General features: G+C 42.7%; 1 protein-coding gene across 1 annotated transcript in view; it reads left to right on the top strand.

Moving 5' to 3' along the window:
- Positions 1-3,877: 3,877 nt before the first annotated feature.
- Arhgap20 (Rho GTPase activating protein 20) overlaps positions 3,878-27,533 on the top strand; it is an 86,871-nt gene continuing 63,215 nt past the window's right edge. Inside the window, 2 exon segments of the mRNA XM_052760293.1 lie at positions 3,878-4,143; positions 24,011-24,093. Of these exon segments, the coding sequence (XP_052616253.1) occupies positions 4,039-4,143; positions 24,011-24,093 (188 nt within the window). The 5' untranslated portion in view covers positions 3,878-4,038.

The raw sequence follows: 27,533 nt of genomic DNA on the forward strand, positions 1-27,533 counted from the left end.
TAGGGTCCCAAACACACACACACACACACACAAAAAAAAAAAAAAAAAAAAAAAACCTGTTCCTGTTGGGAAATATAATAGAAATTTTCCAGTCCTTACCCTTCTTGATTACTTTTTCTTTCTAGAAACATTTTCCTCTGATCTTGTTCACTAACTGAATATTAGCATCTCGCCCCTTCCTCGCCCATAACAGATCTGGCCTCCTGCTTTGGTAATAAATAGACTCCATCTTTCTCTGATAGGGGCTGCCTTGTTTTCCTTCCTATCCACTGCTAATCTATAAAGAGCAGTCTTTAATCCTCCTCCTCTCCTCTTCCAAGTATACCTTAGTCTCTAGTAGTTTGGCCTCTTGCAGCCTAAGAACCCACCCACTACTTCTCTTCTCCAAAAACTTAGGTTAACTTTACAAATGAACCCACTTAGTACTGCTCATTTCCCTCTGGACTCTTTCCCTTCTCCCTTCCTAGTTTTCACCTCCATCACTTCACCAGTCATTCTCAGTGGTGGCTATAGGGTTGTTACATTAAATAAAATCATATATTCAGTTATTTCTCAGAGAACTGGAGCCTAGTATTGACAAGTTTTTGCTTTTTTTAAAGAACCCAGAATTATACCAAAATATTCTGATTTTTAAGTTTGGCAATGTAATTTTTAAGTATGTGTATCTGAACTTGCTCTGCAGGCCATCAATTTGCACCATATGTCTAGGATATTTGGATAGAGTGAAAATGACTGCTGGGTGCATCTTGGCATTTGTAAGGATGATTCCTCTTAGCTCATCAAGTGCCTGATGCAATTGTCCTGCATATGAAGAAACATTGCAAAAAGTTTCTTTAATAGTTAAGTTTCTTCATGATTATTCATAATAAAGATTGGCAAAACACTTTGGTTTCATTCTTAGCGTCTACTGTAGGCCTGCTCCTGGTGTTCCCCAGTTGCTAGGTGTTGGCTATTCTTAGTATTTTGCTTCAAAGCTTATTTCACAATAGTCTAGGTGCATCCTGCCAGGCATTGTTCATCACACTGTTCAATTGCTTTGTCATCAGTTTTATGTTCTGCTGTCACCCTTTTCTACAGCATAGAACACATAGAAAAATGGTTTGACCGTCTAACAAATACAAGGTCTAGTCCAGGGTTGTCTCTTCCTCATTATAACATCTCTTCCACACAAACAGGATAATGATGGAGTTGAAGACAGTTATTTATAATAATGCATGTATTCTTTCAAATAGAAAAGTTGGTGAAAATTGCTGCAGCATACTTGAGTGCCTGGGATAAAGAAGACAACATGTGACCTTTTGTCTTAAGGCAAGCGAAGCAAATGACAATAGTACAGTATGGTGTGAGTAGTTTGGAGAAGAAACATTGTTACAGGATAGGAAGTGGGCCAAATGGTTAAGGAGAACACAGGTTCTGAAGCTGAATCCTCAGTTTCCAAGTCTCCAGCTAATTTTAGGCACACTGTTTAACGTCTTCATGGCCTGCTGTTATCTCATATATGAAATGGAATAAATGAACCCACCCCATCAGACTATTATAGATGGAAGTTAATTATATCTGTAAAATGCTTATAGTCTAGCATAAAGTAAACACTCAATAAAGGTTTCCTGTTGCAATTGCAGAAGACACCCTCAAGCGGGGGTGGGGGGGCGGTCTGAAGAATTGGTAAGAAGTAAAGTTGGGGAGACTTTTCTCAGGTAGATCCTGATAGAAGTCCTGAAGATTTCCAGAATGAATATTCACTAGGCGATGTCTATGCCCAGAATATTAGACATTCCAGTGTAAAATAACAGAAGGTAGAAATGTAGATTGAAAACTTCCTGGGCTGTAAGAACAGGTTCAAAGTCAAGACAGTGTAACAAGTCAGACTGGGTTTCTGGAAGTATGAAGAAATCAAGGTGACAGAGAATGGGGTGAGGGTTAAAGAGACACAAGAGACAGCAAAAAATTGAAGTGGGGGTGGAGTGTCACCCTTTTATACTGTACTGTGGCACTTTAGGTTTGTTCCATAGGAGGAATCAAAGTTTTAGCAGAGAAGAGATGTGATCAGATACCTATCCCAACCAAATTTCTTGAGTAGCCTTGCCTCAAAACTTAAGATGGGGGTGGGGGCAATATTTTCTGTGCCAACCCAAGCTATTTAATCTTGGGAATAAAAACACAAATTAAGCAGTGAAAATGTTCCACATATGCAGTAAAAAGAGCACCTTGATTTGGGGCACTGAGTATTTTATCACAGAGATATTTTATACTACAGGGGGGCTCTTTGAGTGGTAGCCAACACTGGCTTGACCCCTATGGATCTTTCTCATATTGTTTGTGTGTTTTCTCAATTCACTTAACTAACAAACATTTATTGTGTTAGACACTGCTTTAAGTCCTGAGAGTCAACAAAGAATTAAAAAGTCTAGATGCCTCCCATTCTCTGAGCTAAATGAACTATTTGGAGATAAAATAATTGAAACAAAAAATGAGGCAGATTAAGAAAAACTGGGAGTGTCCATTCACCAAAAAATTAAGAGATTAAGGCGCCTCGAGGATGATTTCAAGTGAATGAACAGAACTAAAAAGCCCTCTTTAAATGCAACACATAAATTGGTGGCTGGCAGGTCCCTTCTCCTGCACAAGGGCCACGGGTGTAGCACCCCCTTATTCACAGACGTGTAACTGTATAACTTATATGAGATTTATTAAGACTCCTTTTAAGCATGTGGTATGGACAGTGCCTAAAATTAGCCTTATATTTCCGCGACAATTTTAGAGTTTGGTGGTCGTGGTGGTGGTGGTGTGAATGTGGCTGTGTGGGTGTGTTGGACAGGATCCCCTAGCTTGAAACACTGCCTGCCAGAGTCCTATTCCTTACAACCTTCTCTAATAACAGCCCAAACTGACAGGAACCTCTTTTTTTTCCCCCTTGTCACAAAAATAAGCCAAACCCGCAACAGCTGCTCAGCATCAGGGAGTGGTGTCCTTAGTGATTTTTTTTTCACTAGTTCTGATTCCAAGGGAAGAATGCCACCTACCGAATCATTTCCACCAGCAGCCAGCCCTGCAAAGTACCAATACTACTTAACCTCTGGTCTGTTCCAAATGCCCTCTGATTATTTAGTCAAAAAAAAAAAAAAAAAAAAAAAAAGTCACTATTTGGGCTGACAGGAAGTTGGGCTCTGGGCGCAGATATCTGATAAACGCTTCCACATATTGTCGCCTTCTCAATAGCTATGCCAATTTCCAACCTCCTCTCTGCCTGCGTTTTCCTTTTAATTGGGCTTTCTCCTTCAGAATGCCCGCAGCCTGCGGAAGCTGGTGGTGCGACCCTGCAAGGGGACTGACTGTTGGCTGCCCTGCAGCTGTAAAAGCCACGGCCGGGGAGTTAACCCAGCCAGGCTTAGCTAGCAAGCGTTCGAGATTGCACGCTAGGTCGGGCGATGCCACCGGGGGGGGGCTTCCAATTTTATCCAACTCGGTCCCCAGGCCTCGGGCGGGGAGGCGGGGTGGGGGGTCCCCTCCGCAGTCCGCCGCGAAAGCGAGGCTAGGCAGGCGGTCCCTGCAACTCCTCCGAGCCAGCCACGGTCGCTGCGGCTCCCGCGCTGCAGCGGCGCGGGAAGGGACGCGGGCGGGAGCCAGCGAGCGAGCGGACAGGCGCGCGGAGCCGCAACCGAAGGCCGCGGTGCGTGGCGCTCGACCGCCAAGGCTTGGGACCCGGCTGGATCGGCGGCGCCCAGCGAGGTTGGTGGCTCCTGCAGCGCCAAGCGCGGAGAGCTCGCGGCCGCGCGCACAGGCGGGCGCTGGGAGGGCGGCGGGGGCGGGCCGGGCGCGGAGGGGCGGGGCGGGGCTGGCGCTGACGGGCGGCCGCGGGGAGCGCCTGCAGCCCGGGCAGAGTGCAGCGAGCGCGGCGAGCGCGGCTCGGGCCGCGGTCCATGGCCCCCGACGGGAGGCGAGCCGCCCGCACCCGCAGCTCGGCGGCGTCCGGCCTGAGCCCACCGCGCCGCGCAGCCACCCTGTCCCGGGCTTGGGATTGGCTTGCAGATCATCTTCATGGAAGCGATGTCTCCACAGCAGGATGCTCTAGGGGGGCAGCCGGGGCGCTCCTCCTCGCTGACAGGCATGTCTCGCATCGCGGGAGGCCCCGGCACCAAGAAGGTGAGGACCCCGAGCGGGGTGTCCCCCACGGGCGCGCGCCTTCCACGCGTGCCTGGCGCTGAGAGGGGGGTTAACGGTCCCCGCGGGGCGGGGGGGGGGGGCGGGGTGTCACCTCCCGGAATCCCCCGCTGCCTTTCTGGTGGAAACCGGTCTCGGAGAAGCCCCTTGCCTCCCACAGGTCCCTCTCCACCTCTGACCCGGGAGGTGCCTCCCCGCCGGGCCCCCGAGGTGGTGGCCTTGACCTGGCAGCCTGGAGGAAGGTATGAGGCCCGGGACGGGGGACTATGCGCCCAGCCCAGGCCTCCAGGGGGTGTCAGAGATGGGGTGTCGTGGGCCACACTGCGGGACCGGAGGATCGTTCGGCTGGCCTAGATCTAGGCTGGATAGCGGCGGGTGGGCAGCTTCCGGAGGTCCCAGCGGGACATGGGGGACTTGGCCCGGAGCCACCTCCTGAGAGGGGACCTTGCAGGAGCCTATGGGGGCGGCGCCCTTGTTCCCTGTCACCCCGGAGGACCGGTGCAGGCAACTACTTGTAGCGTTTGCTTGTGATTGACTGGTCCACAGTGTAGAGGGAGGATTTCGATGGAGGTCAGGTGTCTGCAATAGGTTCCTGAGCAAGTGCACGTGGGCCTCGAGCTTCTGGGCTCCTGGGAATTGATTTGGGTATTCCTGTAGCCATGTCTGCCTCCCCCATCCTCCAGCACAAAACCTTCTGATATTTGGCCATATTTGTTCCTTACGGTGGTGCTGCCTTTCCCAGCGTCTCTGGAAACAAGTTGGTCTGAGAGATCATTCTAGCTCTTCCCGAACAAATATGTGAAGACGTTGCATTACTATAATTAGAGACTCAAGGGGATACACCGGCTCTCTGAGTGTCCGGGTTTTATGGCCTTCCATTAATCTTCCCACTAGGATGGTGGGTTGGCTGGAGGTCAATGAAGAGAGGTGACATCTGTATAGAAATGTCTATGAGCTCCCAAGGACCTTGGCCCTGTCGCAGAGCCATCTATGGGTGTCTGCGAACTTGATGTATGGGCAGTAGTGACGGCTCAGCCTTTGATATATGGAGACTGATGTTTGTCCTTGCCGTGGTTTTTCCCCCTTCCCTTCAGAGATGGAGGGTGTGTGTGTGTGTGTAATCCAGTTTTTCCAAATAAAACGTGAAAATGTCAGGATGTCCTAATTTAGAATGGCAAATGAACATTAAGCAATTGGCATAGATTTAAAGCGTTTTCTGTTTTTTTGTAAACCTAAGGAATTGGAAAGAATCAAGCATTTGTTTTCGTGAAGAGTATGGCCCCTCCCCCAAGGCTGATTAAGCGTGCTAGCATAGGACTGGGGGGTGGGGCATTAAAGAGTAGCTTTATCATTTTCAAGCCTGGATTGTCCCATTACTGAAGGGTGGCTGTGTCCTTTTTCCCCGTGTTCTTTTCTCTTAGCACAGCCGCTATCTATCCGATTGGTGTCCTTCGTTATAAAACATAAAGGGCTAGTACATTACCACATCAATCTCTACTTTCCCAAGACTGTTGAGCAAATTAAATGAATGAATGATGGCACATAGGCACCATGATGTTAACACTTAGTGTACCTTTCCCCAGGCTTTCAATTCACAACGTTTGTGCCCTGGGTTGCTCAAGCCAGTGATCTAGAATGGGTTTTCAACACCTTTGCTCACTCTGCAACAGCCAATCCATCAGAACCGCTACTATCCTTCCAAAGTGTCTAGAATATCTCCACTCCATCCCCACGGCTGCCCCTGCAGCCCAAGCTGCCCCATAGCCACCTCTAACCTGTGCCTTTGCAGAAACTCTCCTTTCTTGTCTCTCTGTGGCCCATTCTGCATTTAGCAGTGCCAGAATGTGTTTTTTTTTTATTTCAATTGATCGTGATGCTCATTTGCATACAATTCTGAAAGAGATTCATTTTGTATGCATAGTAAAATGCAGGTCCTTTTCCTGGGTCCTGGCTACCCCCACTCCTTCACCCTGCCCCCTTTTGTATGGCCTTCAGCCACATGGGCCTTTGTTTCATACACCGAGTCAAATCCATTCCTATTTTTAGGTTGTTGGTGTTACCCCCTTTATGTCTGCCCCACGAGCTTGTTTTTTTTCATGTCTTGCAGTTCTTGGGTCTTCCAAGAAGTCTCTCTCTTTCTCCTTACTTCGTAAATGGAAGCCACTTCTAGCTGTGCCATGTGCCTTCTGCTTCATTGGTTGTCTTAGCATTGCCCCTGGCATTTTCTCATCTGTTCCTTTCCCATTACCTGCATCCCCCCACCCACCCCAACTGTATCCTCAGAGCTGGAGTAGGGCCTGCTGTGTATTAGGTGTTTCCTAAGCATCCCTTGGGTTATGTAAAGCAAAGAACAGGAGCAGTGTGGCCCCTGTCCTTAGAATCTATCATTTAGAGAAGGACCATCAGCCTTAAAGAAACAGGTAGTAAATACTTCAGGTGTGCAGACCTCATGTCATGGTCTCCGCTCAATTCTTCCATTGCAGCTCCATAGCAGCACGGACAGCACATGAGTGAGTGGGCTTGACTGTACTCCAGGAAAGCTTCCTTTATACAAACATGTGGTAGAGGCCGGGGAGACGGTTCATCAGGTAGAAGCACTTGCTGAGCAAGCCTGGAAACTTGAGTTTGACCCCCGAGAACCCACATTAAGGTGGAAGGGGAGAGCTGATTCTACAGAATTGTCCTCTGACCTCCACACACACAGACACAGACACACACACAATAATAATAATAACAATAACAACAACAACAACAACAATAATAATAATAAAATAAGCGTACTTTGTAGTTTCCCATTCCCTGGTTTGGAACAGTGCTTTTGGAACAGTGGGACCTGGGCAGGTGATGAAGCTCTGTCTTCAGGGTCTAGTTGCGTAGCCAGGAACCACGTGTGTCTGTTCAGCTCCTGAAGTGTGGGTGGTACAACTGAAGATTTTAACAACTCCCTTGAGTTTAACTGATAAAAAAAATAACCTAACATGTTTAGAATTTATCAATCTAAGGTGCAATGCATGTATGCACTTAAAAATGTACATATTCCCAAGAAATCATCCAACTGCTTCACGCCACTGTAAAGTGTACATTTTCAGCTTATGTAAGTGAAATATGATTTTTGTTTGTTTTTGTCTTTCTTTCACTATAATTTTTATATCTATCCTTTTTATATGTATGCATTAATTGTTTTCATTGCAGAGTGGTAAAGATCAAATATCTTAACTTGGGGGTTTCAGATTTCATATGTTTTTTATTTTGAATTATTTATACATAATGAGATACCTTGTGGGTGGCAGTCAAGCCTCCATATGAAATTCATTCACGTCTCATAAACACCTTACATGCATAATGTAAAAGTAATTTTGTTCATTGTTTTTAGTGTATTTTGACTTTAAGCCATCATAGGACATGTGCATAGAAAGTTCTTCTTATATCTTATACCAACAATCAGAAAGTTTCAGATTTGAAGCAGTTTTGGATGCCAGGTTGGGAACTCTGGATGCTTGACCTGTTGTGCATTTATCCATTCATCTGGTATTTGGATTGCATCCATTTCTTGGCTGTTAGAAGTGAAGCTGCTGAGAGACTTGACATGCAACTCTGCATGGCTTTGGGGTAAATAGTCAGGCTTGGCATGACTAGGTCATATTTAGCCATATACCTGACTCTTCAAGAAACTGGTTGCTTTATTTTGAAGTGACTTTAAATTTCCAATAGCAGTGTATGGTAATCCAATTTCCACACATGCTCACCAACACTTGTTGCCATCTTTCTGGGTTATCGCCATCCAAGGGGGTGTGAAGTGGGTGGGATCTGGATCTGTACTTCCTCAATGATTGTGAGTATCTTCTCAAATGCTTGTCATCCACACATCATCTTTGGTGAATTATCTATTTAAATATCTTGCAGCTTCCATTATGTTGCTAGCTTATTTTTATTACTGAGGTTTGAGAGTACTTTGTACATTCAGAATTCAAATCTTTTATTGGGTATGTGATTTTCAAAATATTTTCTCACTGTCTGTGACCTGTATTTTTATTTCTGCAGCCTTGTTTTTCCAAGAACAAAAGTTTTTCATTTGGTGAAATCTAACTTGCTCTTTTTTTCTTTAATTTGGCTTAATTGAAATTAATTTGAATTTAATTGAAATTTATATAGTGTTATATATTCAGTGGTTACAGTATTGGACAGCAGGTTCAAAGGGAGAACTTAAAAACAGTAACAAAATAATTATTAAATGGATTATTAAAACCCTATCCTAGTAGCCAGGTGGTAGTGGCGCACTCATTTAATCCCAGCACTGGAGAGGCAGAGGCAGGTGATCTCTGTGAGTTCAAGTCCAGCCTGGTCAGCAGAGCAGAGCGAGTTCCAGGACAGCTAAGGCTATGTGGAGAAATCTTGTTTCAAAAAAACCAAAAAACAACAAACAAAACAAACAAATAAACCCCACTAGGATTCTGATTTGAACAGATGCAGGTCCTCAGATGGACACTCTGCACTGGACTGTTAAAGGGAAGGCCTGTTTAACGTGCCCTTTGATTCTGTAAAAGGAAAGGACTCTTACATAAAAAAGGATTTCAGAAAGTGGGGGCAGCATTAAGTCCAGAGGTCCTGGGGTAGGTCTATTTGAGCAACTAGCCTGTGGGAGATCTGTAAGAAGTTGATCTTTTTATTTTATGGCCTCATTTATTATTTTAACCTAAAGAATTACCTAGCTGGATAGCTTGTCTTCATTTGCTACTCACACAAGATTTGATGACTTTTATAGAAAATCCAACCTACCTTAGAAGACAGAGTTTCTGTCATTGGGGGTCTTCAGAAGAACATAGAATGAATTCATGTAGCGGTTCCTAGAACAGGGCTCTCAAGTGTGGCTGCAGTATACAGATGGCAATTTAAATTCCCCTGGGATAATATGTTCTTGGGGGGTGTCCATATTTGCCCTGCACAGTCCTGATGCACTCACTGCAAGCCCATATTAGAGTCACTTTGGTGTTCGGAATGACTTGCGTCATACTCAAGCACACTGGCCCTTTGGCTTCACTTATTAATTAAAAACTGTTTAATGGGGCAAGGGGTATTGGAGTAGGAAAGAAATGTATAGACATAGAAAACCAGTCAAAGGAAAATAATTTTAAAATAGTTCTAACATCTCAAAAAGTAGCAGCTGCTGTTACAAACTCTATTGTTCCCCTCTTGGTGCGTTTTCTGGGTCCAAATCTGTTTATAGCATTTGGTGGTAGAACATCCCCCAACCCCCAAGCCCCACCCCCCTCACCCCTCACCCCCCACCCCCCGCCAAGAGCTGACTATTTTAGCCAAGTATATGTGGTACTGGGCCTTGAATGAAATGCCTTAATAGCAAGCTTCAGTTTTACTCTTCAGTACTGAGTAAAACAAGCCTGTGTTTAAAACTGTGTCCTACTGAGCCCTTCCTTGGTGTGGCTCATAAACTGAATTGCCTGCAACCAAGGAGGAAGGATTCTTTTGTTAGAGTCACTGCAGCCTCTGGGTAATGTTAGGTAAACCCTGACTAGCGGTGACTGGTGACCACTGATGCAACATTCACAAGTCTTAGTGTTTGGGTACCTCCCTGGGGCTTGTGCCTTGCTGTCTGCCCCTTTCTGATATTTCATAGAAGGGAAGCAGATATACTACTTCAGGAGCTCTTCAGCCAGGCCTGATGTCCATGCTGATATCTCAGCCTTGCTGCTGTGGGAAAGCATGGCATAATCTGCACGTGGACTCAGGACTGTGTTTCAAAGTTCTGTGTGGATGCACCGACTCCTGTGTCTCTGATAACTCTGCTGTGGAAAAGAATGTGTGAAAAATGTCACTGAAAGTTACATCAGTGAACTTACAAGTCTTGAGACTGAATTAAAAAAGAAATACATCCAGGGATGATCCTTCAAATGTGAGCATAATACTGTATTCTAACATAGCAAAAGAAAAAAAAAAGTTAACTTTTTGTGGCTTTAAAATTTCATGTTAAAATAAGTGAGGCACCATCTTTTATTCTGTATACATTTATCTAAAAGTCTGTTTCTCTCTCTCTCTCTCTCTCTCTCTCTCTCTCTCTCTCTCTCTCTGTGTGTGTGTGTGTGTGTGTGTGTGTGTGTGTGTGTGTGTGTGTGTGTGTGTTCGCACACGTTCATATGCAGAGGCTAGAACAAGATATTAGGGATCTTCCTTTATGGCTTTCTGTCTTGCTACCTTGAGCCAGTCTCTCGCTGACCCCAAAGCTTGCCTTCCTACTGGGCAAACAGACTGGCCAGGCAAGGGGGCTCACACGATCTGCTTGTCCCAATGCTAGGACTAGACACACAGCTGTGCTCATCTCTGTGGCTGGCTGTTGGGGATAGGAACACAGGTCCTCATTCCTGCAGCACAAATACTTACCCACTAAGCCATCTCCCCAGCCCCAGTTAGTTCAAGTTGAAGATCGAGTCTCATAGATTAAAATGGGTAGTTACAACTCATAGACCAAAAATTCACAAACCTTAGCTACCAAAAGGGTCTGTGGAATTACTGTTGCTGGTGTTGAAATGCAGATTGCAGTGAGGCAATGCGTACTTCCAGGGCCTTCAGCAGGTTAAGGTTAAGACCAACAGCAACACATTTGGCGACTGAAGAGGAGCAAGAAAGCTGAAAATGAATTGTTTCCTATTAATCACTGAGATGTCTCAATTCTTTCATGGCTTGTGACCTTGTCAGGATGCATTGTATTTTTTTTTTTTTTGTATTGTAAATGCATCACATGTCTACACCACACACAACTTACTGGGGACATGTAATTATACAACTTATATATTTTTTTCAACCTTTGTGGTCACTAACAGTACTACCAAAAATAGCTGTATAAAGTCAGTGTATAGGCATATATATAAACATACTCTTATGTCATATAGCTAGTGTTTGAAGACACACACATACATATATATATACACACACACATATATATATACACACATACATATATAATTTTGTTACTCAGTTGAAGACACCCCTCATGTCTCCAGAGACTTGATAGAATACATCTAAAATAAACTTGTACTGAAGGAAAGATTGGCTCTCCTGCTGCCTCTGTTGGTTCTATCATATTCAAGATGATGGAATTCTCTGAGTCCCGGTATGTTTACAACACTTACAGAGAGCAGGCTGTCTATGCTAGTCACAACTCTTAACGGGTGTCTGAAACTAGGATTGGGTAATCTCAGTCTTTGTTCTTGTGTGGGAGACTTTGCCACAGTTTGGGAGACAAGAAAAGCCAAAGAGGTCACTCCCTGACTTCTGCCATTCGCCCCCAATGGTGCTTGTAGGCAGCACAGCCCAGTTTATTTTTAAGTTTCATCTCAGCCGTGTTTTCTTCAGGACAAGTTTAGATTAGAAACATCCAGCCGGCAGCAGAAGCAGCCCCACCAGCACTGCATGTCAGTAGTGTGCTGAGCAGTCCTGACCTAATTTTGACAGACACCTGTCACGCAGCATAACTGAATGTAAAAGCTGTTTTTAGACGTCTGGTCACTCAAGAGGACTCTGAGAATGGAAGGTATGTGTCACCACAGAAGCTCACATTTCAAGATCTGCAAAGCTCGACTTCTCCACAGCCCATGTTTTCCTGATTGACCTGGGACCTCGTTTGCAGCAAGGAATGCCTAATATTCTCTCTTCTGCCTCTCCAGTCACCATCTTACACCTGACCTTGAGTAGTAACCACTACCAGATATCACCATATCCAGACAGACCCTGATCTGTTTGTAATCTCACTAATGCACTCTGGATTTTTTTTTTTTTTGTCATTACATCTTTTGGATTTGATCATAATATCTTTTTCCTCTGAGTGTGGAAAATGAAAGACTATATTATAAGGCAGGGTTCTCCAATCATTGCAGTGTGTCTAATACCTTTAGGCCCTTGGCCCTCAGACAGGTGGGTAATGGGAGGGTCAGACTGCCCGTGTGCTTATCATAGAGTGTCACGGCTATATATATAACTATTTTGTGGTAGCCATGATGTGAAAAACCGTAGCAGAACCCTGTTCTGTAAGGCAAAGAGCACTGGTGGTTGACAGGTGTACGTGAGTGCTGCTGAGTGAGAATCGTGGCCAAATGTGGGAACCAGTGGCTCTGACAGAGACGATGGTCCAACCAGTTCAAAAGCCCATAGTGATGATAGCACAGAATCCCTTGTGGACAGGGATGGAGGTAGAGAAACAACGAATGTGTATGGGACATTGTGTTGTTCTCACTTGCTTATAAACACTACTGGAAGTCTTGTATGCATGCCCCAATATCATGGTACCTTTCAATTCAGGAATTTCTTATATATATACACAGAGAGATAAGGCAGGGATTAGGTCAGTTTTAGAGAGAATTTAAAAAACTATGTCGTGGAATTAGGGCCAGATTTAAGGCCCAATATCTGCTAGCCCAGTGCTTACTCTTCTACATTCTATAGACTCTTGTGTTTGTTGTTGTACTTGAAAGTAGTGATTGTCTTGTGGAAAGAACAAGGAGCCGAAAGTAAAATTGTTTCTATCATAATGTCAGGAGGAATGTTAATCTGCTCCCAGTAGTCTTTACTGGGATGTTTATTTGAGCTAAGTGTTCAGACTGATTCTGGTCAGGACAGTTTGTGAATAGATAGAATATTATACTTAGCACAAACTGAACTGACAGTAGCTGGAACCATCAGCTTACCACAGTGGTCAAAAGCTTGTTGTGATAGTCGGATCCAGAAGCAAGGTGCAAGGTTAAAAATAATTCTTTTCCCACTGCAGAGCCAATGTTTTCCAACTATAATTGTGCAGTGGCTTGAGTACGTCTCCACAAATAAATACTGCAGGCATGCAGGGAACGAGAGAGAGAGAGAGAGAGAGAGAGAGAGAGAGAGAGAGAGAGAGAGAGAGAGAGAGAGCACACTGCTCACGGGATTGTACAAACTAGTCTCAAAAGGATTACGAGTCAGGTTTGAGTAAGCTAGTTTGTAAATTTGATACAGTAGTTTTCTAGCTGTGAGAAATCTGTAGTTCTTTACAATTTCCCTCAGATCTCTCATTTTAATGTTACCCTTGTTTACTTTAAATGCTCATAGGTGATGTTCACTCCATTTCTGTGAAAGTTTGATTGTAATGCTTGAATTTTTATCTCTAAATAAACCATGAAAAATATCAGTTCACATCTGACTTAAATCTTTTATCTGATTCCTTACTTTTGATAATTTTTATTTCTGTTTACTCACTGGGAAAGTTAAGAATGGCCAGAATTGGATTCACATGTGGAGGGGAACAAGACAAGTGCTATCGCACTTGGTTGACATGAAATTAAAATTCTAATTCAGACCTATCTGTAGGCTTTTACATAGAAGGGGGTTCTTTCTAAAGACCCTGGAAAAATCCCTAGGGAAACTTACTGCTTTGAAGCATCTGCCAATATGAACATAAACATAGTTTACAAAAGTTTAAGTGGAGTTACCCTATAATGGGGAAGGGACAACAATACCTCTCCCAACAGTATAGACTGTCAAATAGAAAGCCCAATGCCAGATATGTGGTTCCCTTTTGAGTTGTTGATCGGTAAGGCCCTATAGACACATGCACCACCACCCCCCCCCAAAAAAAAAAACGTAACATGATACTGTCATGGCTTTTGGTTGCCCTCTGGAACTTGGTGGTAAAATTTTATTGCCAAAGACACTACATACTTGAGTCAGCGAACATGGAGGAGTAAAGCTGTTACCAACTTTGAAGTTTCATCCCTGCTGGCTAGCTTTCACATTGCTGGCAGATGCTATGTACATTACCAGAGGAGAAAAGTAGTTATCAGTTGTACCCAACTGTATCAAGTTGTAACCAACTTGATAGCTATAATGATGACTGGCCTAACAACACATGTCTACTAGGGAAATTGGAGCATAAATGTTATGGGAGTAACCAACCATTTTCTGATTGAATTTAAGGCCACAAAATGAAACTCGCGCCTGGTTCCTTTAACTATTCTAAGAACTTGTAAGTGGGTAAGCCATGGTCTGTAGTAAAAACTCTAATCTAGTACAATTATTCTGATAGGTGGACATAGTATCAAATTGTCTTCTAAATACTTATCATTATACCCATAAGTTAGTGCATGTCTCAGCCCTCATCAGAGAACCTTCTTTTTGCAGTAATGACAATTAATGCAGAGACCTCCAGATGGCCAACATGTGGAGAATGAAAGACTATGGAGTGGCCAGCCCAGAATGGGGCATCTGTGTCATACCTCTTCCCCCGATTCCTTGGGGGGTTGTAGCATGAGTTATCTCCAGTCCCACCTGGGCCCGCAGCCACTCCGACCCAAATAAACACACAGACACTTATATTCTGTTTGGCCTAATGGCTCAGGCTTCTTGCTATCTAGTTCTTATATCTTAAATTAACCCATTTTTATTAATCTATAAGTTGCCACGTGGCTTGTGGCTTACTGGTACTTTACATCTTACTTCTCATGGCGGGGCTGGCAGCGTCTCCTGACTCAGCCTTCCACTTCCCAGAATTCTCCTCTCTCTTTGTCCCGCCTATACTTCCTGCCTGGCTACTGGCCAATCAGCACTTTATTTTTTAACCAATCAGAGCAACACATTCACAGCATATAGATATCCACAGCAGGGGGTCATCTTGGAAGAGGGAGAAGAAAGATTGTAAGAGCCAGAGGTGGTGGATGGCTGCATTAAAACAGTGTTTTCTGCACATGACAAGACTGGTATGCACATGAACTCAGCATCTGTGACTGCCAGACAAAATGCAGGCATGGGTGGGGTCTGTCGTCCCACTCCTAGCTGAGGAGCTATTGGCAAGTGGTGGCTGCTGGGAAAGGTTGCATTGGTTTCCTTCAGGATGCAGCCTTCGAGTTCCTGCCCACACTCCAGCAGGTGCCCCTACATTCACCCAATGCAGCACTAGGTGGACTCAGTGGGTGTTGTTGTGGTGGGTTTTTTGTTGTTGTTGTTTTTTTTAAGAGTACATGAAGGTAGGGAATAGTGGTTGGGATAGGGGAAGAGTTATAGGGAGGGGAATGGAGGCAAATTTGATAATTATTTTAATATTAAAATTAAATATTTTTAAAGAGACATTTTTAATGACCCAGCAGTATTCTTTGCTAGAAAACACTAGAGCAGTGATTCTCAACCTTCCTAATGCTGCGACCCTTTCATGCAGTTCCTCGTGTTGTGGTGACCCCTCAACCATAAGATTATTTTCATTGCTACCCCATAGCTGTAATTTTGCTAGTATTATGAACCATAATGTAGATATTTTTGGAGCTAGAGGTCTGCTAAAGGGGTCGTGACCCACAGGTTGAAAAAGGCTGTACTAAGAGGGAAATGTGTTTTGCTTTTTCCTTTACTGAATATCTTTTTAGGCAACAAAGTATGAAAATTTTCTGAGTTGCTGAAAATTACAGCTCTTTCCTTATCTTTCTGAAGCTTCCTGTTTATAAGTTCTCTTTCCTATATAGGTACACGGTGCTAATCCCCTGAGAGTCTCGTGTGTAAGCCATGGTAACCTCTCTCTGACCTAACAACTTTTGATGACTTGCCATTTGAACACCTTAGGGGTGGTTAGCAGCAAATCCTTAGCAAGTGGGCTGGCCAGTTCTGGAGTTTCATTAGCCAGCCACTGAGCCATTCCACACAAAGAGCAAACAGTTTTCCTTTTTGATGTGGTATACTTCAGTGGTTGTGGTAGAAATATTCTAACTTTTGGTCATGAATCACTTTGCTGGGACAGAGCCTAATGGTTTAGTAGACAGGTAGTTAGATTTTTTTTATTTTGTTTTTGATTAAACACACAATTAAAATACTCCTGTTTCAAGTGTACAAGTCACTGGTTCTAGATTGATTCTTTAATTATGCATTGGTCTTAGGGAACTTTGATTAACTCATGAAGGCCCAGTACAGCTCTCGGTCGTCTCCCAGTGCTCATCTTTCCAAGCTCAGGACAAACACGAATCTACATTCTGTTTCTGCAGAGTGTCTTGTTCTGAACAGCTTCCATAAATGGAATCCGAAATATATGATCTTTTGTGACTGTTTCACCTAAATTAGCATAATTTTTTCAAGGTTCAGGCTTGGCATGTCATAGCGCCTATCAGTACTTCTTTTATTACCAAGTAATATTCCATGTGTAAACTTGTGACGTTGTGCTTATTTATTCATAAGTTCGGTAGACACAGAGTTGTTTCTGTAATGCTGCCATGGACATGGGTGTACAAGCCTTTATGTGGACATACGTTTTCATTTCTCTTGGGGGCATATACCTTGGCATGAGTTTTAGGACATACATGTGGAAAAGCCGACCATTTGGGGGACTTGGAACTATTTTCGAGAATAGCTGCCCCAGGTTGGAATGAGACAACAGTGTGTAAGAGTCCAGTGTCTCTGTAAACAGAAAACTCTTTCTTATTGTTGCCATCCTAATGTGGATGTATTAGTAGCTCATTGTGGTTTTTATTTCCCCAGTGACTAATGGTGTTGAGCAATGTGTTCATATGTCTTTGCAGAAGTCGTATCTTTCACCTGATTTCCCCGTGGGTAATTTGCCTCTGTTATTGAGTTGTTATAGCTGTTTATGTATTCTAGATGCAAGTCACTTAACGTAAGTATAATTTACAAATGATTTCCATTCTGTGCAAGTGTTCAGTATTAACAGTGCCTAATTTACAAGTTCTGTTCTTTTGTTGCTTGTGTTTGTGGTGTTACATGAAGAAACAATTAGTTGCCTTATTAAAAGTGACCAAGATAGCTTGGATTTTGTAGGATTTTTATATTAACACATATTTCATCACTTCTGAGTTCATTGTTGTATGTGGTATGAGATACAACCCTAACTTCCTTCCTTTGTGTGTAGTTATCCAGTTATCCTGGCACAGTTTGTTGATGGGTAATGAATCTTTGCTAAATCATCAGACAGATATTTACCAAAGAGCATGACGTGGTGGTAACATGGTGTTTAAAGGATGGTGTCCAGTGGACAGCAATGCCGCATACTGTCCAGTTCCTTTGCAGATGCCTACGTTTCACAGAATCTACTAAAGATCCATCCTTCCTTCCTTCCTTCCTTCCTTCCTTCCTTCCTTCCTTCCTTCCTCCCTCCCTCCCTCCCTCCCTCCCTCCCTCCCTCCCTCCCTCCCTCCCTCCGTCCCTTTCTTCCTTCCTTGACAGGACAGCCTTGGCTAGCCTCTAATTCACAGACATCTTCCTACTGTAGCCTCTCAAGTGCAGGGATCATAGGCATGAGCTCGAGGCCTAGGTGTTTGTTTTCTTGTGTATGTGTTTGGGGATGGTGGTGTTGATGCAGTGGAGGACTGGGCTTTAATTCACATCACTCCCCTCCCCTGTTTATTGACTATATAGTCTACGCCAGACATTACACTAAACTTTGGGAATTCAAAGTCAAGTTGCAAGAAATAGTTGCTGAAGAAAGGGGGCAAGTTCGGAAGGGAAGGTAGTCCCTGTACTCTAGAAAGGGGCAGAGAAATAATATCACAACAACAACAAAAGTTGTATAACTTTTGCATAGCACATTGAGATGGGAACACAGAGAGTTGGATGTATGATGAATTCAGCTGATAGACATGGCTTAGGGTGGGAAATGTCTTACAGATTAGTTGGCAACATCGCTGAAGCTTTGAGTTATTTTTGAAATACAAACCAAAACATGAATTACATGCTTTTCATTCTCATCTGCAGTGGTGACCTCTGTCCGTTTGCTCTTGGGCGGAATAGTTTTTTTGACCTGCCAAACTAAATATAGCTGCAGAGGAGACAGCATAAAAATCAAAGATTTCATTTCTCCCTAATGTGCATGCTAGGCTTATCGAATAAGTGGCTGTTGGCAAAAAGGAACAGCTTTTAAAACGTGGTCACTATTTTCTTTTACACTTTCCTGTAAGATCTTATCCTTTTGGGGGACAGTGTAGACAGAGATACTATTTCGTGTTTGTTTGATTTTTAGCACACGTGAAATTCTTGTTAATTTTGGAGCTGCTTCACGCTAGATAAATGGTAAAATATTAAGCTCCTTTCCAAAAGATAATATACAGTTGATTTTTAATTTAACGTATGGTTTGTACACTTTTAAAAGATTACCTTTTTTCTTTTTGAACATTTTAATTTTTTTAAGATAAAAGATTACCTTTTAAAAAATATTTCTTTCCCAAATTGCATCCACCACTATAACATCACCTCGCTCTAAACATCAAACACTTCAGTTCAGAAAAAAATACAAAATAGTGATAAACAGAATAGTAATTTGTAATCCAACAAGATATACACTGTTTGTAGTTTACTGTTGGTTTCTCATAAAGCTGAGTCACAATTACCCCTGGAACAGTGTAAATGTTGTCAGTCTAGGGGGCCTGACCTGACAAGCTTGCATGACTATATGTTTATGAAGGAATCAAGTCTCATCCTCTTTCAGTATGTTGAATTTCATATTATCATAAACAAGTAGAAAGTCTGAGTCCTTGTTGCCTGAGAAAAGAGCAGTGATTTTGTAGTTTCAAAGACCCCATGGACCTTTGGTTTTCATAAATAAGCAAGGGAGATCTATGGATTTTGCACGAAATGACATCTAATATATTATATTTCCAGTTATATCAGCTGCTCCTGAGACTTTTATTACTTCTGGACAAATCAAATCCTGTGAATCCTAAATAGTTTATGTGATGCTTTTTTCTTCCTTTCTTTCTCTTCTTTGTGTGTGTGTGTGTGTGTGTTTTTTTTTTTTTTGCAAATCCATGGAGAATATCAGAAATAATAACATCAAATGACCTAAGAAACTGTGCAGTCCAAATGTTCTTGTTGATAGAAGCCCACAGAAGGGATTGGATTGTCTTGGATTATATGACTCCATCAGGAGTGAAGTCTGAGTTTAAGACGTCAATCAATAGTAGTAGTCTGTCTGTAATTTTATTGCATCTCCTTCAGTATGAATCTAGATGGATGAGGTGAGTAAAGTCAGTATTTGACCCTTCATACATCTAACAGTTCTGCATTACCTAGAACACAGTCTAATCACTGTGTATACAAACATTCTTTCATGTTGTTTTCATGGAAAAAAAAACTATTTAAAACTACCTTCACAAAAGAACATTTGTCACCACTTTTTAAATTACTCATTTGTGTGTTTTACAACTCCCTTAGGAAGATGTCTTTAAATCGGATGGTTTCTTAATCACTGATGGACTCCATTTCAGAATCTTTGAAATTCTGTGAAAGAATTAGTTCACAGCTTTTGCGAATTTTAAAATACCTGTTAGCCAAGGTCACCCTTGAATCTCATTCCATGGGTCTTTCCCCTCCCCCACTGCCTTGTCTTTCACATGGATGCCCATCCCTGTGTGTAACATGCTGCACTAATGTGGAAACCATTCATTTCCGAATGAAGAATCTCATTGTTATGGGGGTTTTTTGTGGTAGGCTCTTTTCTTCACATTTTAATTCATTTTATGGCTCTCCTCTGAATTCTTTCCAAATTCTTGATCAACCCGAATTAGAAGTCATGTACAAATGAAGAACTACTCTAGGACTTTAGTATGCTGGTGGTGATGTCAGACACCAGTAAGTAGCCAAGAAGCTGCTGCAGCAGGCCCCAAGGGCAACTCCACAGAGGTCAGCAAGCCCTCGAGGTCAAACAGGTAGTGAGGGGCTCCCTCCATTAGGGCCAGCAGGATTGCCCACATTTCAAATATCACAATAACAAAAATGAATAAAGGGAGTCCAGGTGGGGAAGAGGGAAAAAGACAAAGCCAGAAGAAATGGAATCCTGAAAAAAAATCTGAAACAGCTTTGATGTCTATTATTAACCTGCACTTTTATTAGTCAAATCAACCTAGTCTTCCAGTACTGGGGCTGTTCACATAGGAAGACAGTCATAGCAGCCTCAGGAATAACAGGTTCCTGAGGCATGTTGCTGAGGGGCATGACTAATGAAAACAGTGAGATGGACCTTGAATACTCTAATATATGAACTAAGCTGTTGAAGTCACTGTGGTTGGGAAGGGTAGGTGCCTGAGAATCTATGGGCTTCTATAAAGGAGGCATTCATGCAAACTTTCTTTCTCTGTCTGACCTGGAGCCTGTAACTGATTCGTAGTCAATAATGCTTGACCTGTGTAGCTAGAGTTTTCCTGCCTGGCCCACAGTCAGGACAAATCTCTCTCACCTGCCAGTCCCACAGCCGTCAGACCCAACCAAGTAAACACAGAGACTTATATTGGTTACAAACTGTATGGCCATGCAGGCTTCTTGCTAACTGTTCTTACAGCTTAAATTTATCCATTTCCCTTAATCTATACCTTGCCACATGGCTCGTGGCTTACCGGCATCTTCACATGCTGTTTCTCATCATGGCGGCTGGCAGTGTCTCTCTGACTCAGCCTTCCACTTCCCAGCTTTATTCTCCTCCTTGTCCCACCCACACTTTCTGCCTAGCCAATGGCCAATCAGTGTTTTATTTATTGACTAATTAGCAACGCATTTGCCATCCAGAACATCCCACAGCACTTCCCCCTTTTTTTTTTCCAAAAGGAAGGTTTTAACCTTAACAAAGTAAAATTACATATAATTTGGGAATTTGGGCGTAGCTTCTCTTACTACTTCCTGCTGTAGGGGGGCGCTGTATCTTATGGGGACACAAAGAAAATTTTAGGATTATGGAATAGTCCGTGAGGCTGTATCATCTGACCCAGTTGCCTTGAAACCATTCTGGATGTTGAATCATCTGGGCCATGGTGTCATCGGAGACCTTTCAGGGGGTCTTGGCTGGTCAAACCTGATGTATCTTAATCTGGAACAAATCCATAGCCTTTGCCTTTCTGTGGGAACAAAAGCAGAGTCTCCTTTCCAAAGCAACACATCCTTACATCCAAATTTTGAAGTTAAGGTATCTTTAAAGTATACATATTGGTTTAACTCAGCTTCCTTTGCAATCAAATATCTCTCTGCAGTTAAGAATCCTAAAGACAACACAATCCAGATTCTCTGTGTAATATTCATCTTTATGTGGCTTATTTTTTATATTAATTTTACTGTCTCTTTAAAGACTTTATTTTTTAAAACTATGTATTTGTTTCTATAACTGTATATATCACCTTTTTTGTCTCTTTCAAGCCTACGTATATTTTATACACATTGTAAACTATTACATCTGAATCTGTCTTATTGTGAATCTCTTGCTTTAAACTGCAGCAGCTGTAGCTGCTGGCTCCGCCCACCTCAGCTTCCCAACATGGCGTTTTCCACCAGCTCTGGGAGCTATCGTGGGTCTCTATGCTTTTATCCAAGCAGCGTGTAGTCCAAAAACCTCTTTTTCTTTTTGTTTTGTACTAGCAAAGTCTAAATCCACCATGCAGCTTAATGTGCCACTTACAGAGGCCTCATTCCCGCCATACTGCAGGTCAAGCACGCACGCTAGGAACCCACCAGTAGCTCAAACCAGCAGACCAGCAGCTGCCGCTCATTTGAGAGAGACAATTAGGAACTGTTTTTAGCTCCGTTTTAGAATCTTTTCTCAGGTTTTAGGTGGAAACTCTTGCCACCACGTTGGACGCCATTTGTAGCTAGAGTTTTCCTGCCTGGCCCACAGTCAGGACAAATCTCTCTCACCTGCCAGTCCCACAGCCGTCAGACCCGACCAAGTAAACACAGAGACTTATATTGGTTACAAACTGTATGGCCGTGGCAGGCTTCTTGCTAACTGATCTTACAGCTTAAATTTATCCATTTCCCTTAATCTATACCTTGCCACATGGCTCGTGGCTTACCGGCATCTTCACATGCTGTTTCTCATCTTGGCGGCTGGCAGTGTCTCTCTGACTCAGCCTTCCACTTCCCAGCTTTATTCTCCTCCTTGTCCCACCCACACTTTCTGCCTAGCCAATGGCCAATCAGTGTTTTATTTATTGACTAATTAGCAACACATTTGCCATCCAGAACATCCCACAGCAGACCTGGGTGTCTGGTATTCTCTATTTCTTAACCCGTTTGTGCCCTGGTCTTTATCATTGTATGTAATTGCTTCAGCTACAGTGTCAGATGTGTTTGGGAGATTTGGAGATGCAGTATCTACACAGGAGGCAAAGGTGAGGTGAACCCCAGTCATGAGGCCAGAGTACCAGTGACATCAGTCATTGGAGAGATTCCCTAGGAACATGATTTTGGAGTGAGAATCATACCAACAAAGTGTGTTATCCAACTAGATGATGATTCTTCCGCCCCTGTGTTAGTCATCTTCCACTTTATTTACTACCTAAGAAATGGTTGGTTCCTTTGTGACACATAATGAGATGCTGCCGCTGAACCAGCTTGAATTACTGAGTTAGTCTCCTATGGTTACTATTAGAGCCATGTCCAGTTTCCAAGCATGGCTAGTCCAAGCTCTCAGGCAGTAAGGGAGACCTCTGGCCAGGCTGGGGAGAGGATATGGCAGCTAGAATGGCCTTTGTCATATAGTCTGAAGTTTAGTCATGACTGTTTGTGACTCCTGTTAATCTTACTGATCAATCTCTAGAAGCAGGCTACTCTGGCTGTATCGATCAGTGGCTGTTCACATTCATAATCTTTCATTAGAGCATAACTATCTGGGTATCTCATGTTGAATATATCCTCATTCACCACAAATATTCAGTTATTGAAAATAGAGAACTTGAAGTATCAAGTCTATCTTTCTACTTTAAAATTACCTAAATAAAGGATGAATTTTTCTTAAAAGTTAAGTGTAAATATTTACATGTAAAATAAAATCACGACTTGATTGCACGTCTATTTTAGAGTCTGATTGCTAGGCTGGAGAGATGGCTTGGTGGTTAAAGGCACTGGCTGCTCTTGCAGAGGACCAGGATTCAATTCTCAGCACCCACAAGGTGACTCACAATCACCTGTTACTCCAGTTCCAAGGGATCTGATGCCCTCTTCTGGCCTCCATGGGCACTACATGTATGTGGTGTACATAGGTACATGCCAGCATATACTCATTCACATAAAAATCAATAAATCCTGTTTTGTTTTGTTTTGTTTTTAAAAAGGTCCTAGTCACTATGTTTTTGGCTTTAACTGATTCTCCTTCTCTTTATTTGGCCTCTCAAAATCTTTTCTTCCATTGAAGCTTGGTTGAGAACACATCATCACTATGCAATTGAGTCAAAATTATATCCTCCAATGATACCTTGGAATATAAATAAGAGGTCCATGTCTGTGTAGCACAGTTGTTAGCAACTTGTGGTCATGTCCCTTTGAGGGTCAAATGGCCCTTTCCCATGTGTCAATTACCAGGTATCCTCCGTATCAGATATTTACATAGCAATTCATAACAGTAGCAAAATTATAGTCATGAAGTAGCAACAAAAATAATTTTATGGCCGGGCAGTGGTGGCACACGCCTTTAATCCCAGCACTCGGGAGGCAGAGCCAGGCCGATCTCTGTGAGTTCGAGGCCAGCCTGGTCTACAAAGTGAGTTCCAGGAAAGGCACAAAGCTACACAGAGAAACCCTGTCTCGAAAAAAAAAAAAAAATTATGGTTGGGGGTCACCACAACATGAGGAACTGTATTAAAGGGTCACAGCATTAGGAAGGTTTAGAACCACTTCCCTACCATTTAGCATGTATACAAAAGATGTGATGGTGTTTTTCCATATTCCCTGGCAATAAAAACTGCCTGTATTTCATGTTGATACTTGTGGTCCTATTTTAGAAGTGAGTGGCAGCTTTAGATCGTTAATGGAGGTTGATGGTCAAGACAAAACGTGCTCAATTAGATTGGAAACCAACATTTACTTCCTTCACAAGCCATCTGGTCTTTATTTTGACTTTTTTTCTCAACAGAAAATGAAAACACTAGCGGAAAGGAGGAGGAGTGCCCCTTCCCTTATCCTGGACAAAGCCTTACAGAAGCGGCCGAGCAGCAGGTGAGAAGGAGGCTTTGTGTTTACAGCGGCTCTGTACTGGGGAGCCTGTGTCATGGGTGAGGTTTTCAGATCATCTTTCTGTAGGTCGGAAGGTTTTTTGTCAGCACCGAATTTTCTGCCTGATGATAGTAACTATGATTCTGAAGTCACTTAATAGACGGTTTTAGAGGTGAAGCATGTACCCACTTGCTTTAAGACGGAACCAAGTGGCCTTCCCAGCACACAGCTCTCAAGTGCAGAGGGTCAAAGTTTACTTGTAAAATTAGAAATCCCAGTATTGAAAATGGAATGATTGCACTGTACCCCGAAATGTGCTTGCTTTTTACCACAAGGTAGAACCTATCCATGGATGAGTTAATTTTTACCAATTATATTTGTGAATAAATAAACCATATTAAGATTATTTTCTTTAAAAGGTTGTTATAGACAGTATTGTAAATAAGTAGAATTTAAAGTGGAAAACTAGGCTAAATATTAAAATGGCCATTTTACTTATTAAGTCTAATTACTTTTCCAGGGGGATTTTAAAAAAGTCTTTTATATTATGTACAAATTTAATTGATATTCAATCACTAATCCAAAGTTTGGGGTTTTGTTTATTTCTGGTTTTTTTTTCATTTTTTTTGTTTTGTTTTGTGAAGTGTGTATATAGTGTGTTCCTGTGTGTGTGTGTGTGTGTGTGTGTGTGTGTGTGTGTGTGTGTGTGTGTATGCCTGTGTGTGAGTGGCCCCCATGTGGGAACAGGTACATTTGAGTGCATGTGTGTGGAGGCCAGAGGTTTACAATGGGTGTCTGCCTCAATCCTTCCCCGTTGACTGTGGCAGAATCTCTGAACCCAGAACTTGCCAAGTCAGCTAGTCTCACTAGCCATTGCGCCCTGCCCCAGGGTTGCCCTGTCCGTGCCCCCCATCACTGGGCAGGCCACCTCTGCCACCAGCTTTTTATGTGAGTGCTGGGGATCTGAATTCAGGTCCTCATGCTTGCCTGGGAATCATTTCATCCAATGATTCATTCATTTTTTAAAATGGCATTTTAACTAAGAGACATTTTTTTCTGTTCAAAGGGCAGCTATGATGACTTTCAGCCTAGCTGTAAACCCTGTGTAAAGAGAATCTCTGTAATCTTTATTTAAAGGGAGGGTTTAACTGAAACCTTCCTGCTTTTACAAGTGGTGTGCTAATTTAACAAAGCATCTAGTGGTCACAACAGGTTTTTGTGAAAAAGATAAATTTCCAATCCTATTTAATGAAATATTCAAAATATTTAAGTCACTCTTTTCTCAGTTCTCAAACTAAGTTGTTTCTGACCTGTGCCCTAAATGCAGACACTGTAATCATTGGGTTAGTCAAGCAAGATAAACTACTTTTATTCAATAGGCGCCTAATCAAAATTTAATTAGGAAGGTGTTGTTCAAAATAAACATGCAGTAAAGTACTTCAGTGGCCTATGAAAGTGTCTTTAGACATTTGCTTTAGCACACTTCTGTGTTAGTGTGGGTAAAAGAAAGTGGCCTCGTCTTCACAGTGTGATCCTGAGACCTGGAAGCACAGGAGGAGGAGGTGGATACAGAGAGGAATGAAATTATCAGGACAGTGCTCTCTAGTTCTCTGCCTACAGAGATAACTTCTTACAGGGTTTTCAGTGAAATCTATTACTGGACACTTGTGTTTTTGAAGTGTGGTAGGGGTTCTCAGCTAAAAGAAGCTTTGAGTTCAGGGTCAGTAGATAGACATACTCTTCAAGCCCAGGCAGGCATTTATAATAGCATTGATGCAAGGTCCTGACACTTAGAAAAATATTCTGTTCCCTGATGGTACTAGCCTCTAGGGGGCGCTTTGGAATTGTGTGGAGGGTTGGATTTCCTGAGAAAATGCAGAGGGCCCCAAGCATAGATGGCAAAGACAGAGGGCATCCAGCGAAGTCTGACCTAGTGCTGGTGTCCCGATTGAGTGTCCCACATAAGTGTGTTTATGAAGAGAAAAATTGTGTGTGTTGTTCATACCTAAAACCTGAATGTTTTATATGGAAACATGGTGTTTTTATGTACTTTAACTGATACCACATTTTCCAGAAATGTAGCTGTGTTGTACAGCAGAAGATAATTACACTTTGTACTCTTTTGAACCATTTCAAAAAAAAAAATCACTTGGTAGTACCACCACATTTGGGTATATTGGTTTCATTAGAGAGTTGCTTATCCTATTGTTCTTAAATTTAAATATATGTGGTAAGTAGACGTAAACATTTGAACCCTTTGTTGTGTTTTAGTATAGTCATACCTGGATATGTCCATACTGAAGCACATAATTTATTAATGGCACTCTTGTCTTCCTTTTAATTTTTTATTTTTTGTTTCTTTTTTATTTATTTTATTTTATATACCAACCACAGTTTCCCTTCCTTCCTCTCCTCCCATTCCTTCCCTTCACCTCCCTTCTTATACACACCCCCATCACTCCTCCTTCCTATCCACTTCAGATGGGGTAAGGTCTCCCTTGGGAATCCACAAAGCATGGCATATCAAGTTGAGGCAGGACTAAGCTCCTCCCCGCTACATCAAGGCTAAAGAAGGCATCCCTCCATAGGGGATAGGTTCCAAAAAGACAGCTCATGCATCGGGGTCAGGTCCTGGTCCCACTGCTAGGGGCCCCACAAAAGACCAAGCTACACAACTGTCACCCAGATACAGAGAGCCTAGGTCGGTCCCATGCCGGCTCCCTAGCTGTTCATCCAGTCTCTGAGTTCCCACAAGCTCAGTCAGCTGTCTCTGTGGGTTTTCCAGTCATGATCTTGATGCCCCTTGCTCATATAATCCCCCCTCCCTCTCTTCAGCTGGACTCCTGGAGCTCAGCCCAGTGCTTGGCTGAGGATCTCTGCATCTGCTTCCATCAGGTACTGGATGAAGGCTCTATGATGACAATTAGGGTAGTCACCAATCTGACTACAGGGAAAGGACAGTTCAGGCACCTTCTCCACTATTGCTAGGAGTCTTCCTTTCTATTGTTATTAAGGTCCTGATTAATATTTTTCAATTATGTTTACATGTCATTTTACAATATAGAAAAAATTAAAATAAATGTGTGTGTTTATATAAAATAGATGATTCATATAATAAAGGGGAAATAAGCAGGTAAATGACAGCTCAAAAGCCACATCTGCGCTGAGGAAAATAAGTTAGGGTTTTGTTGTTGTTGTTGGTTTGTTTTCAGAAAGATCCTGTTTCTTTAAGAAAACAGATACAGTCTAATTGGACTTTTCTTTCCAAATCAGGAGGCATGCCACCAGTGCCCAGTTGCACCATACTACTTGAGCTTACTAGAGTCAGCTGTAGCTACCAAGAAGTACTCTCACTGACAGACAGCACCAGAGCCAAGAGAACAGAAATGCAGCCAGATATTAGATCCAGCGTGCAGGAAGAGAGGGCTGGAGCAGAGCAGCCA

This window comes from Peromyscus californicus, unplaced genomic scaffold (genome assembly GCF_007827085.1).
Source record: "Peromyscus californicus insignis strain IS unplaced genomic scaffold, ASM782708v3 Scaffold_11__1_contigs__length_118956290, whole genome shotgun sequence".
Lineage (NCBI taxonomy): Eukaryota > Metazoa > Chordata > Mammalia > Rodentia > Cricetidae > Peromyscus > Peromyscus californicus.